Raw genomic sequence first — 14,581 nt, forward strand, 5'->3', positions numbered from 1 at the left:
TACAAGCAAGCAGACCCTGAGGGAAAAATCCATAACTTGACAATTTTTCCTTTGTGCTAGCAACCCAACGATATGAAACTAACTGGAAAAACACCTAACAGAAATCCATGACTGTACCCAACAGGAACTACTCGGGAAACATTAAAAGAATGTTTTTTGGAACAAAAAAGTTGCTTGTAGCATCTGTCAGGTCTGGAAAGCAAGTTTGTGCAGATTTACTTGATTTCATTCACCAAAACTTACATGTTAGACATGCACTCTGTCATTCATAATGTTATTTTTAAAATTTATTCCTAGCAAAACCAGTTTCTGTCCTCTTCACTCTAATTCTGATTCTCCAATTCCTTCCCTAGCATCCCTATTCTGTATGCATCTATTTGCATCTATTGTTTCACTAGACACAGGCAGTTTAAAGATCAGTTTCACCATGATAAATCAAGAGATTTTGTATCTACAGGCAGATAGACACCACACAAACCACAAATTGCACGCTTCCATATATCCCACAATACAAGAACTCCAGCATTCAAAGAAAGACTGCAGGAGGTAAAAAAAAAGGAATACTAGAAAGGAATACTGAATGAAAGAAAAAAGTAAACAGAGCCCCAAGTGACATGAGATCCTCACTCTGCAGAGAATCTCTGATCATGAAGCAGTTGATACACCCACTGTATGTTATAGGTTCATGAACTGCATTCACCATACGACGTTTTCACTTTGCTGTTAGGCCAAGAAATTCAGGGGGCCCACTCTAGGTTCAAGTATAGCTCGGACTCAACATACTCCAGAAAACCAATTCAGAATTCAATTAATCCAGCTATTATGAACATGGATTCAGGATCTGCTTTTCCTCATTTGTCATTAGCATTGCTATAATCAGACCCAGTGTAATAAGACAAACATATCTTGGCATTACTTGCACAGTTATTTTCTTCACTACAGCTAGATATCAAGTGTTTGGAACAACAAAATGTGCAGTGAACTTACAGCACAGAACAAGAAACAGCTGGAAACTATTCCTAAAGCTCTTACTGTCCTCTTTTCACTAAACATTATTGCTAATTCCACACATTCAGGTTTATTAATCAAGTGCCAGAAAAATCAGACAACCAGGAAAAATCATATGAGATCTTTAAAATAAAATTCAGTCTTTGCTTGCCTTTGGGTTTTGGCATCATCTTAACAGAGCTTATTTTTCTATGACTTGCAAGGCTGGGAACCTTTTATTTATTTTTATAAACAGAAGTTCGATTCCTACATAAGTTTGTACCAAGGACTGAGACTTTAAGAAAAGAGGTGAAGTATTGTCACAAAAATCTTAGTTGGCAATACAGTCAAGCAAGACACTACCACTGGGTCATTACTGAATTAAGCAGTCAGTGTGCCTGAAGATAAGCTTCACAGAACAGCCTGTTGCTCTTCTCCATAAAGTTAGTTACTTTATTCACCAAATCTAAAACATATTGAAGTTTATTTGCTTGAGGAACGGCCCTCTTTATATAACTTAAGTTACAGCTGTTATCCCCAAAGTTTTACTTCTTTTTTCTTTAAGAAAGGTGAAAAAAGAAACTTTCCATCAAGATCTGTATGCTTTGAAAAAACCCTCAATTTATGAGGGTGGCCTCCTTTATTTGTAAATATCTTTGAATTGTTTATATTTCATGGGGAAGAGTTTCTGTCCTCCAGTCAGTTTGTATCACTATAGCAGTACAAGCATCCAAAACTTTTAGATAGCCACAAGAGAAATCGTGTTTTCTGCCAAGCTGTAGTGGAGCCAGAGCAACCGGGAAGGCAAAAGTGTTCAAGGATTTCCATGTCTGCTGGTATAAAGACAGCTCCTCTTCTGCTGTAAAGTGACAGAATCAAGGACATCATCATTTAGTGCTTGGTTCTCCTGCCTTACTCTTTCTTTGACCTGGCTATAGAACCAGAACTAACAACTTCTTTTGTGTCAGCGTTTATCAGAGTACTTCATCTTTTAAGAAATAAGCAGAATTTTCTTAAATTCTACCTATTAAAACATAAATGCTTGTGTTAAATAAGGTAACAGAGTTACGTTACACCATTAAGGACAACCTTTTTTTCTTTAATTATGTAGGAACTTGTTTTTAAAGGTGCAGTTCGCTGTAGAGACTGAGATGACTGCATGAACAATGAAGAGAACACGTTATGCTTGCCTACTAAACAAAGTATGCTGAGGGGAAGTATGTACAGCTCTTCCACTTCAGACTCCTGTATTTAGTTATGGCCTTGAGGTTAGTTCCAGAAGCCACTGCAGGTTACCCTGCTGAGCTGCTTTAAGAGCAAGGAAGCTGTTTGAGAGAAGCGGGTTACCGATCAACACGCTCTAAACAAGCCACCAAACATGAGCTCAAAAAGGACTGTGCATCCCACCCTCGGGCAAGCCTGTGTCACCCCCTTCATGTTCATTTCACTGCTGCCAGCTTTCACTTGTGGATTTGCCTAATCTTGGGACCAGCTGAACATGACAATTCCGGATTATATTTTAGGAGGTGTTGATCAGAGAACTTATTTCTACCTACTGACAGCTGTTAAACATTTACACTCGCTACGTATCAGATATACTTTGACAACAATGCATTATTCAAAGTACTATAAATTCCCTGTCCTTTCCCACTTTGTCCTTTGAGGTTTTTCTCTAAGGTCAGCAGCAAGCAACCCCCTACCAGGGAAACCACTGCTGTAAACAAACACTTGGCTACCCTGGGACAGACTCACATCGACCAGAGGCTTTACATTTTTATTGCCTTCGGTACTGTGCCATTTCTCTCCCTTTTCTTCCAAAAGAATACTGGGTTTGACAACACATCACCTGGTGAAACTGAGGGGAAAAAAATGCTGTTTTTGTCAAGTGCCCCATATCTCAACAGCACACGCCAAGCCTTTGAACAGATGATGAAACAGAGCAAGGCAAACATGTTTCCCATAAAAAATGTCATGCTTCAGTCAGGGAAATATGTGCAGACAGTCCCTCGCACCAACAGATACCTGAGCTCCATATTCATACAGAAGCTATCCATTTCAAGATTAATGCCATAGCTTTTGATAGCCACGTTAGCTGGTAAAACATTTGGAGCATTTTAATAAGTTCTGTTTCCAAAGCACACAATAACAGACCTTTTATACCTTTCTGCGGGGAGTCACGTTCCCAGTGACACGATCCCCTTGGGAGTAGACAAGTTTCCATGCAGGACTCCAACTAAAGCCATGAACTTCATTTTCTCCATTGGGAGGACCCACAAGAGCAGAGCCTGTATCACACAGCCTTTAGCGTTAGGGACACCGCTGCCAGGGGAAAGGCGCCAGACAGGTCCCTAGCAGGTGCGATCCCTGCCCAGGCCACAGCAGCCCCTGCAGCGCCAGCATTCCCTCCATACCCACCCCACAGGGCTGATTGCTCCCAACACAAAATATTCAGTATTTCTCATGACGCGTGGGGCTCAATATTTAGGTTGTCAGCCTCCTACGTATTTCTGGTTGGGAATAACAGGAAAGACTCCTTTAATAATAGCTTAGAAATAACAACCCAGGAACTAACTTAAATAGATTTTTGTTAGCCTAGATTCAGTGAATAATTGTGATTAAACCCAGGCAAAGGAACAGCTTTAAGATGAAAAACTTTTTTTTTTTTCCAAAGAAAAGAGTACAGGTCCAGTTTTTTCTTTGCTTTTAAATATTTATCCCTGGATCTTGAAAGTCCCAAGAAATCTGTTGTATGTACTTAAACAGCCTAGCAGAGAAATCCTGCCTGCTGTTTTGGTCCTACACCAAAACCCTTTAGAAGGATAATGAAGACAGCATCACATTTCATAAGAGATTTCCTGAACGCCTGCTGAGCTGACCTTGTTTACAAGTGCTCACTGAAACAATTAATTGCTTGTATTGCTTGTACGTTCCACTCCCAACTGCTGGGGCTGAGTTTCCTGCCTATACTGTCCATATGGACACTGGCCAAAAAGAAAATTTCTGTGTAATTATCCAATTAATTATTATCAATACTAGCACTTAACAAGAAAAATTGACAGTTGGTATACATAACCACTTCATTTCTATCATGCAAGAACTACAAAGGCATTGGTTTTCTTATTAATAGCAATGAAATAAGTTGAATGGTTTTGTTTTAAGCTACAGAGGATGAGAAAGACAAGAAGAATAGAGTGGTGAAATCCTGGACCAGGAATCGGGAAACAACTTGAATGGTTCCTGTGAGACTGTGCCAGTCAGTTCCTCTCAGTGCTATGGCGTTCTATTTGTACATTAATACTCACACTCCCTGGGTTTATTGCTTAATTTTACTGTCTACTCCTGGGCAGTAGCCATCTCTTACCTGTTAATGAGGCAGAATGGGGCCCTGACTGACTACAGCCTATAGGGTTTTTCACGTTGTACCATTTAACATCAGTGGGATTTTGAGGGCACAGAAGTCATTTTTCAATGTACCATGGGAACCCTGTCTGCCTGAACGTTCATGAAGCTGACCACAGTCTAGCTATGTGTTTTGGTTGGTTGGTGGTGGTGTTTGTGCTTGTTGTTTTTATTTGTTTAATTTTTTTAAGCATAAGTAGACATCAAGTGATGTTTGCGACAAGCAACAGGGATCAACTTTTTATCTCCAAAGCTGAGCAATGCAGCTCAAGCAGTTTCCTAGCCAAACAAAGTGTAGCATGGGCAATAGCCAGTTGCAAAAGCACAAATACAAATTTGTGTACACAATTCCAGCCAAGGATAGAGTACAGGTGTGATCAAATGGAAGACATGTAGCTAATCTGAGTGAACATGTTCATCTTCAAAATGAATTTTTGAGCAAAAAACCTCAATTTTCTCTCAAACAGGAGCTAGCAGGATTTGCTTTCCAAAGAAATTTACATCAGAATGTCCTGGCAGGTCATCTGTGAGGTTGCTGGGGAGCCTGAGCTTTCAAAGTTTGGTCCCAGGACAGCTGCAGTACGCAGGCTTGCTAAACACCAGTGCTTCCAACATTCCTGGCTCCACAAAGCCTCCACAGAGCTTGCTCAGGACCAGAGTCCTTTCAGTCCCTTGAGGAAAACACATGTTTCCAGGCTCCAGCTCCACAGTCTGCAAAAGCAGAACAGGTCAGGGAGATCTCAGACTAGCAGACACAAGCCATCTCGTTATCCTAAAGCCCTAGCAACTCTGTAACCATATAAGTTTGCCTACATGGTCTGAAGTCGGAGTATATACTTGTGCTGTCCATAGTAGTTTCTAGTAGTGGCCTTAACATCAAATTTCAAAGAATTGCATACTACATATGACAAGCAAAACCAGAGGCTTAGGATCAGCATTTGTACAGCATAATAGGATTTCACAGAAGTCCCTACGTAGCAGACCAAACCTGCTGCAAAAATATCGTTATTGAAATCTCATTAAATGATTGCTGGGAGACTTGGGAGCTGGAATAGACTGTTTTTGGTGTCCTAGATGGTTTGTTTTCTAGTCACTGCTAAAATGCTATAGACTGAAAACAGGGAAGGAGAACTATTTGTCCAGGACACTCTCCCATCAGAACGGTCATTGCTTGCAAACATGGAACATCAGCTGCTTGTTTTAAAGCCTGCTTTTCTTTCATAAAGTTCTGAATATTTGCCAGACTTTTTTTTCCAGACTGATTTTCTTTGTTCCTTTAGCAAAAAGGAAACAAGCAGGAAGAGCCCACAGCATCACAACATAGGAGTGCAAGTCAGAATATCCACAGAAAGAGCTTACGATGCATGAACAGAATATTCATTATAGATTATTCATTATAGATTAAAACAACTGTTTCACCCCAGCCACAAAAAAAAAAACACAACACAATACTGGCTTTGAAAAGAAAGCTTCTAATCCAGTAGCAGAGTGAATATAATAAGTTAACTCAAGAGCAGAAGGATGAAAGGACGTCAGATAAAGTCAAAGGGCAAAAAGACAAAGATGCCCTGTGATGTTTAGCTGCAGGTATCGTTGGCTACTTCTTGGTTCATGCTAATATCAATTAGTACCTACCTAGAGAAAACTTCACAATTCAGATAAAACCAGATCCAGTAATTTTATACTATGATTTACATCATTTTTGGCATGGCTTCCTGGACAACATCGAAAGAGTCAGAACCATCCTACACAACCTTTGTGCCAATCTGTTGAGATGCAATAGCCTTAAGTAACACAGCAGTTTCAAAAACTTTATAGTGCCCCAATCTATTTTGAGAGAAACCAAAAGCACTTCAGAATTTTGAGACCAAATAAAATATACTTCTATCAAAAAAAAGCAAAATGAAAGTTGCCGTTCTGATGTGCTTTAAGAACCAGAGATCTTGTCAGCTGTTATTCCTTTTATAACTTGTTTGAAAGGTCACATGAAGACTGTGGCCAAGATAACTTAAATCGTTAGAGCTCATGCACATCTGTATGTGTCTGTACATTTATGCACATCAGTTCAGCCTCAATGTCCTAGTTTCTTCTATAGGAAAGCAGAACAAGTTCCTCATTTTTCTTCCTATTATGCCCGTGTTTCTCTGTAGGCAACGTGAGCAAGCTCTGCCATGTGCTAAAATGACTAGAAGCTACAGGGTACCATTAGTAAAGCACCAGACTCAAGCTAGAAAACCCCTCTGAAATGCGCAGTGCAGCAGCTTTGGCTCCATGCTGTGTCAACCATCCCACAGTTTTTGGCTGTTGGAAAAGGAGTAGAGGAAGACCCTGCTCAAGAAGACAAACAGTTAGAATGTTGCATCACTCAAGCACTAAATTTATACTTAAAAAACAAAACCAGGTATCTTTGTCAAATACATCACCCATAATAATTATTTTCAAAGAAACCTATACTTCTCAAGTACATACTTTTATTTATAATTACCAAATTGTTGCCAGAAGTCTATTTTTAATTGTGTGCACAAAGTTATTCCCCTTAATAAACTGGAGTAAAAAAAAAAAAAAAAAAAAAACTCTTCACAAATATTAGTTTAAACTGAACTTTTACTCATTAGCATTTCTATAAACATTGCGTTGGAGCAACAAAGACATCTGGAACAATCTTTCTTTGGCATAAAAAGCCAGATTAAGGGCCTTGAACTATTCTACATCCTCTTGTAAAAGGGGATGTAGACTACAAGAGAATATCTCCACTCTGAAAATCAGTGTTACACATGGTTCCAATGATTTCCACTATGCAGAATATGTGTCTGCATAAAGCCCTCAAATGCACTAAAAAGCTTCCAGCAGCAGCAGCACATCTAACTGGCAGTTGTTTTGAGAAGTCTCCTAGAAAGCTCAGCCAATCCTGCCTACAGAATTATTCTAAAATAGTTATTGAGATTTAGTTAGGATTAAAGTCAAAATAAGTCTTTTTTCAGGCATATCAAAGGCATATTGCTTCTAATTAAGTAAGAAAATACCTACATTTATTATTCAGATAACTCCATTTGCCTGTGTTTGTACAACGATCCAATACAACCTTGCAATCCTACGTTGCTTTCACCTAAGCAACAGATTTAAGTTTCAGTTATCACTGACAGTCACCACCTAAGGAAAGGAAGTCTGGAAAATCGTAGCAAAAAACCTCAGGTACTAATACTGCAACAGCTTATGGGGCAGAGCTCTGGAGTCGGTCAGCTGTACTGCCGGCAGGGACCACCGCCCGGGTGGGGGGCGGCGGGGAGCAGGGCCACGCGAGACCCTGCCGACAGTGGGGGCGGAACCCGCGTGGAAAAAAAAAAAAAACTCGCCTTGAAGAAGAGATGGATTCTAGCATCAGAGTCAATTTCAACTGAAATTAGAGGGGTTTCAACTGAAGCACACAGCTGGCAGCATCTACAGAACACGAACAGCGACACCTAGAGCCGAAAAAGCAAGGGAAATTAAGTTTTACGTGTAGGAAGTTCAAGACCAAATACTTTCTAGTAGTCACCAATCTTTGACAACATGAAGTCTTCTTTAAAAACAAATTGAAAACATCTAAAAATCAAAAACCTATTCTTACCTGAGACTTCCTGAATTACCATCAAATTCACCGTGTGAAACCCTAGCCTCAGGGAACTCTGAGTGAATATAACCACTTTTCAGCACTATCACCATTTCAATACAAAATATACCAAAGTCAGCCTTCCTCCATTAATTCAGAAAAAAAGAAAAAAAAAAAAAGCTGACATTCAACCTTAAGTGGACAATCCACTAAGGAATGAAGCCCATTGCCCATATAACACTTCATGCCCCGACCCTTCAGATTTATCTACCTTTCGCCACTTCTTGCAGAAGTCAAAATGCCCCTGCTAAGCTGTTACATGTTCCAGAGCAAACCCCAATTTGCACAGCACATTTACAAGTATTTCCACCACATTTTTTGTCTGCCAGGAACCAATTACTTCCATCTTTTAGGACAAAACCCAGGCTTCAGCACACTGCCTGAGAAATTGTATCAGTCTGAGGTGCCGAGGTCAGTCCTCTTCCCTGCAGGATGGGAAGGGACCAAGCCCTCAGCACACCACCCATATTAATACTCTTCCACACGCAGAGGGAACACCAACATGACCATGCACGCGCAGCAGCACGGCCTCTGGCTGCCTTCCCATGCCTAATTCCCCAGCTCCAGTGCTGTGAAGTTGTATTGGGCTATACACAAATCCATAAAAATAAGGTGAAGAGGATTTGTTTCTTCTGTTTAATAGAAAAACTTTTGGAAACATGGCTCAACTGCCATTTTTCTCTTCATCTGGCAAGAAGCTGAGAACCCTACCTTTCCTACTTAACCAGAGGACAAGACAGGAACTTGACTGCTAAATGCAAGGCAAATGTTTAAACACAGAGCTTTCAGTAGGTTTTCCCAGCAGAGAAACAACATAGCGTCACTGCTTCTGGGAGATCCTTGCCTTCCTTGTGCTCTCTGTAAGCCTTTTACTTTAACACAGTAACTTAAAATTAATGTAATCTATAAAACCACCTGTGCAACCTCTTTTAAAGAACACGTTTTATAGAAAATTGCACACATTTTTACCAAGAAAGTTGACCACATATAAAGCAGTATCAAAATAGCAAAGTTGAACTTGGAATATTCAGCATAAGGTTCCCAGTATCCGCAAGTGTCATGCGCTCCCCATCAGTTACCTAGCCAACTGATTTTCAAAACACATTCCTGACACATCCTCACTTCACTAGAGTACAGAGAGAGTCGTACCTCCACACAGTCATACCTCCAACTTACCTGCTTTAGATCTTTTTCCCTCTCAACTCTATACTGGTTCTGATCACTTAATTTTCTATTGCATGTACTAAGAGAAATAAGAGCCTTTCCAAGTGTCTGTTCATATACAATTCCTCCCTTTACATGTGGAAGTCCGGCAATTTATCACCAAAAATACGTTCATTACATTTTATCTTCTATGTATCCAAGCCCACACAGGTAACAAGTGAAATTAACTGGCTTCTCCCAAGCATTTTACTCTAGGAAATTCAGTAGTCCATATCTCAATGTGTAACTTAATTGTACTTCAATTTCAATTCAGCATTGCAACATTTATTCCCATGTCAGAGGTATCTTCCTCATTTCCAGCTTAAAATGAAGAAACAACAATTCAAAACAACTTTTTATTTGCTCTGGACATCACAAACAACGTACATCAAAAGCTTCAACATCACTGTCAATTTACTGTCACAATCCATCTTGCTGACCCTACTTGAAATTGTTTAACAAGACAAAGGGAGATGAAAGCTTCCATTTTAATAGCTCTTTTGCCATCTCTTCCTTGAGAACAAGCCTAGTCTCATTAGTCTAATTTTGCAGCTCTGCTACAAGATATCATTGTAATATGATGATACCAATTTCCTGGTGTAGTGGTAAGTAAGGTTTCCTTTAATGCCGTCAACACAAATAACAGTAAGGGGAAAACATGGGAAGAACACAGCATGCTGCAGCAATCCTAGTTTCATGCAAATGAACACACACTGAGGGGGTTAAACTGTGCTCTCACTTAAAGCTGCTCAGAGTAAATCAACTGACTTGAGAAATTTTTAAAGAAAACAATACTCCAACACATGTCCATCTTCAGTGTTTACTACAGATTGCACTGAGATACTAAGTTTACAAATACAGAGATATTAAATACTATATATGAAGTTAACAGTAGTATTCCAGAGAATAAGCACTGACTTCAGAAACAACTGCTGCTTCTCTGGCTTTAAGTGTTTTGCAGCCCAAGATAACCAATCTGATGTTAAGCTCAAAACCAAAGAAAATGACTACAAATACTTCTGTCACATGCAATACGTTTCTTTACAAGAAGGTCTAACACTTTTCCCTGCAAAAAAAGCCAACTTCATTTTAATTGAGTTTTGAAACAATTCCTGTACTGTGAAATATGCACTAATAATTGGCCATCCATAATGAACCTTGCAAAGGAAGGCTTTACGATCACTCATCCCTTTCTCAATACGACAAATCACTGAGATTTTTAAAAACTCCAAACAATCTCCCTACACACACTTGCAAAAAAGAGATATTTGGATTGGTCTTTGTTTTTACAGGCAGCACTTCTCCAAAGTAACAGCTTTAAGCTCTTGGAAATTAATTAATAAAGAAAACCATATACATTTTAAAGGCACCAAAATATTTCAAAATTTATTTCCAGGTAATAGAGATTGCAAGCCCTTGCTACAATGTGTATTTATTTATTATTTTTTTAAATTGGGAAAAAAAATCAAAACCGTTTTCTTAAACTGATTTAAGTAAAAGCTAAGTACACATTTCAAGACATTCTAGTTTCTTTGCAGAGATGATTCAAAGTTAAATAGCAGATCTGTGCTCATATAGGAATAAAGGCTTTTTCTTTGTTTTAAAAGTATTTTTGGGAAAATACACCTATGCGCTGTGTGACACTAGAAATTAAAACTGACAGAAGCCTCACACTATTTTTAAACTTGAAGACTTACAGCTTAAAGGATGCGTCTCATCAATTTCACAAACAAAAACCCTCAAATAAAACCAAAGTTATTGAAAGCACTGAAGTTATTGATATAAGAACCTACCTGTCATTTGGGATTTCAGATGCTTCTGTAAGTGACAGTAGTAAGACTAAGAGAAACAAAGATACTTACATTGCATTTACTTTATCTTCTGGGCCTTGAACTTGGCCTGTTACTGTTCCTTGACTGGTATTTTTAACCCAGCCAACCACTCCTAGCTTCCTAGCTTCCTCTTCCGTGTACTGATTTGAAAAATAATGAGACAATAATCAGTGCCAGCACATACACTACATGCATACCATGTAAACCGTGTTAAACCCCACTTCCATTTTCATAGCCTTAAGAGAAACAAGAATCCATAGATTATGCTCATACTCAGACATTAAAACAGTCCTGTCAGCTCTGCAGTTGCAGCAGAAGCAACCAGCTTTTGAACAAGAAGTAGATTTCACATATACAAAAATACATGAGTTAATTCCCATGTTGGTTTACATTAACACTTTTCTTCAAAAATAATAATAAAAAAAACACAAAACACCACAAACTATATATATGATGGCTTCTTACCCTGCTCATAATAAAGCCATCCTGCTGCTTGCTGTATCAGTTGAATATGCACAGAAATCTTCTGATACTGTGAGTTTTTTCATTCAGAGATCAGTCAAAAACTTCCTCTCCTTGTTTAAGGAATTTTTAAACACTTTTAATCAAAGAACTCTACTAATCCATCACCACCACCTTTTACTTAGTTTTCTCTAGCTTCTGTCACTGCTCATTTGCCTCTTCAACAGTTGGTGTCTAAGCCCTTTAAGCTTGTTGCATGCACAAACAGAAGTGTTTCCTCATGTTTCATTCTAAAACCTTTCCACCTGACTTTTACCCCTTAAATTCTAAGGATCTTCTGCTGAATTACTAGCAAAGCAAATTATAGCAGCAAATGTACGGAACTTACAAGTCCTGTTTTCTGAACCTTCTTATTTTTTATGTACACACAATATGTATCTGCATAGTTTTCATTTGTGCCTGAACCCTGAAATGGCATGAAACAGAAAGTATTTTACAGGAAACCATTGAAGTTTTATTCTCTGCAGGGAATAAAAGCAGCTAATACTAATATTAAACAGCTAATATTTTCATTCACCTCAAATTTATTGAGATTAAAAGGTGCTTCCTCCATTTTCCTTCATGTATGTTCAGTGATGAGATGTAGCCCATGTTCTCTTTAGACATTTGTTCTAAATGCCAACAGCCAAACTTCAGCTCAATAATAATTACACTTCAAAAGAGAAAACAGATCTGGGGGTAATCTAGGCAATGAAAAGGTGTTGCTACCTATGAAGAGTACTTTTCAAGTTGATTATGAGCACTTTTTCCCTAAGAAGTTACCCAAAAGCATCAGAATGCAGTCTATCATATGATCTGCAAATACACACTTTCCACTTGATAAAGGAATATTAAAGACATACTATACTGTAAACCTCCATCCTTCTCTATTTTGAGCTATTTCACAATACATAAATTACGCATAAAAACTTTTAGGTCTAAAACACAGCTCACTAGGTTCACACAACACTTTTGAAACATGTTTCTTGATTTCTGTCAAGCAGAAGAATTACCTGCTACAAATTCAGAGCTGGTGGAGAACTCTGGCTGGGTCACGAGCCCCAGCAACTGTATCACAGGCAACATAAGCTTCCTCAAGCACTGGTACTGTAATTACCGGTAGGAATGTAAACTGGAATGCATTGGCTTCAGAAACTAACATCCAGAATTTACCTCTCTAAACATTAGTATGTTCTAATGCTCACCTTTGTATCACAATCCAAATACAATCTTTAGAAATTACACTAATATAAACAACACATTAATAAGCTTTTAAAAATATTTTACTATAAGAGATGAACAAAAAATTTTTCCCCTTAAATCTGCTTGCAATACTTAACAGTCTAACCTAGAACTCCATCCATCGGTTGATTATGTTTATAGTCTGCAAATCTGCTGCTGCTGTATTTTTAGCCCTGGAAATACTATACTTTGAAGTAGGCTTTGAAGTAGAACTGGTAAATCAGATGTTGCCTTACCATCCTGAAACAAACACCTAGAGAAGAAAGAAAAATAGCAAGGTCAAAAAAGAGTAAGGTTATCTTATAAAAGACTATTCCAAAAAAATTTCACTTCACAAATTTATTGTAAACTGTATACATGTCATCTGTGGTCTATCCGCAGGGAAACTGCAGAGCTCTGTGACATTGTAACTCTGGGCCAACTGCAGAAGACGGCTAGGAGATGACCTCGACCAAGCGGTTATTTCCGTTAAAGCGGCTAGAGGAACTCCCTAACGAAGACGGGAATAGCCTTTGACCCTTTAATATTCACTTCAGTTTCGCTGCCAACCCGAGGGGGGAACCACCCCCGTCCCTCTGCGAGCACGGAGCCGCGCTGACAGGAGGAGTTAGACAGCACAGCCCTCGCCCCCGGGCGCTGACAGCCGCCTCCCCTCAGGGGGCCGCGATCCCCCACACGACGCCATCGCCTCAGCCCCGCCCGGCCCCGCGCATGCGCAAAGCGCTGCCGCCCCGCGCCCCTCACCTTGCACCCTCCCGAACACTTCGTAATCCACCGACTTGAGCACGCCCGAGGCCTTCCCCAGGGTAGACATGGCGGCCGCCAAGCAGTGCGGGCCGCCCGGACGGCAGCGCGCGAGGCTCAAGCTGCCCCGGAAAGCGCCCGCCCCGCTCCGGGCGGGAAGAACCCACGGGCACCTGAGGGGAGGCGCGGCCCCGTCACCGCCGGGGGTCACCGCTACACCCGAGATGGGTCAGGAACGCCTTGCGGGAATCAGCGAGACTCCCTCTCCCTGTGCAGGGCCGGCGCGGTTGGCGTTTCCACACAGCTGAGCCTCCCAGCTCGAGCACCCCGCACACAGGTAACCTGCCTTTGCCTTTTTCAGGTGTTTACGCAAATCGTTCAAACAACACAATTTGTCACAGGTGAACTGAGGTAATTTTGACCAAGATGGTAAGTCAAGTAGTTAAGAGCTAAAAGCCACCAAATAGAGAGAGCGAAATACCACCAAAATAGAAAGTTTGTCTTGGGTGTTGTCCCTCCCTGGTGGGGCTGTGGGACTGACCTGTCTCCCAGCTCTTAAAGCTTTCAGACAAAACATTAAAAGTTTTTCCTTCCCAGTTTTACCCCATGTGTGGCAAACACCAAGGCCAGGGAGAGGCTGGACTCCAGCTAGAGCACCAGGACTTGGAGACAGAAAATTTACCTCAGGTAATATGTTCAAACCTACACAATGATGTATGATAGGGCTCACGTTTTCCTTTACAAACCTTTCCAAAACATTTTTAATGTAGATGTAACATGCAAAGATATAAACCAGGAACTGATCGTTTAGTAGGTACAGTCTCCAACCAGATGCCATGGATTTTTCTGGCATATCACATGGTTTTCTACTCTGTGTTTGCTTTTTCTTAAAAGAAAAAGTATCTTCAGGCTAAATATTGCATTAGAAACAACATTTAATTATTCTTGGTTAGAAGATGAACTCAGTCTAGAGTTTTTAGTCATCTGCTGCCATCTATCAACACTGAAGAGCAAGACAGGTCAA

The 14,581-nt window shown here is 40.0% G+C and overlaps 1 protein-coding gene across 6 annotated transcripts in view; it reads right to left on the reverse strand.

Moving 5' to 3' along the window:
• The window catches only part of ACYP2 (acylphosphatase 2), a 37,948-nt gene extending 24,192 nt beyond the window's left edge, over nucleotides 1-13,756 (reverse strand). Inside the window, exons 1-5 of one of the 6 annotated variants that reach the window (XR_007707943.1) lie at nucleotides 13,558-13,756; nucleotides 13,050-13,066; nucleotides 11,101-11,210; nucleotides 7,740-7,847; nucleotides 7,414-7,492 (exon numbers count right to left, since the gene is read on the reverse strand). Coding sequence is in view for 4 of the 6 variants with exons in the window: in XM_050709422.1 (XP_050565379.1) it covers nucleotides 11,101-11,210; nucleotides 11,921-11,998; nucleotides 12,110-12,145 (224 nt within the window). In the remaining 2 variants the exon portion in view is untranslated. Of the gene's footprint in view, nucleotides 1-7,413; nucleotides 7,493-7,739; nucleotides 7,848-11,100; nucleotides 11,211-11,535; nucleotides 11,560-11,920; nucleotides 11,999-12,109; nucleotides 12,245-13,049; nucleotides 13,067-13,557 lie in introns of those variants that run through there. The other 5 variants (XM_050709422.1, XM_050709423.1, XR_007707942.1 and 2 more) reach the window with 5 other exon arrangements.
• Nucleotides 13,757-14,581: the final 825 nt, after the last annotated feature.

The sequence above is a fragment of the Cygnus atratus genome, chromosome 3 (genome assembly GCF_013377495.2).
Source record: "Cygnus atratus isolate AKBS03 ecotype Queensland, Australia chromosome 3, CAtr_DNAZoo_HiC_assembly, whole genome shotgun sequence".
NCBI lineage: Eukaryota > Metazoa > Chordata > Aves > Anseriformes > Anatidae > Cygnus > Cygnus atratus.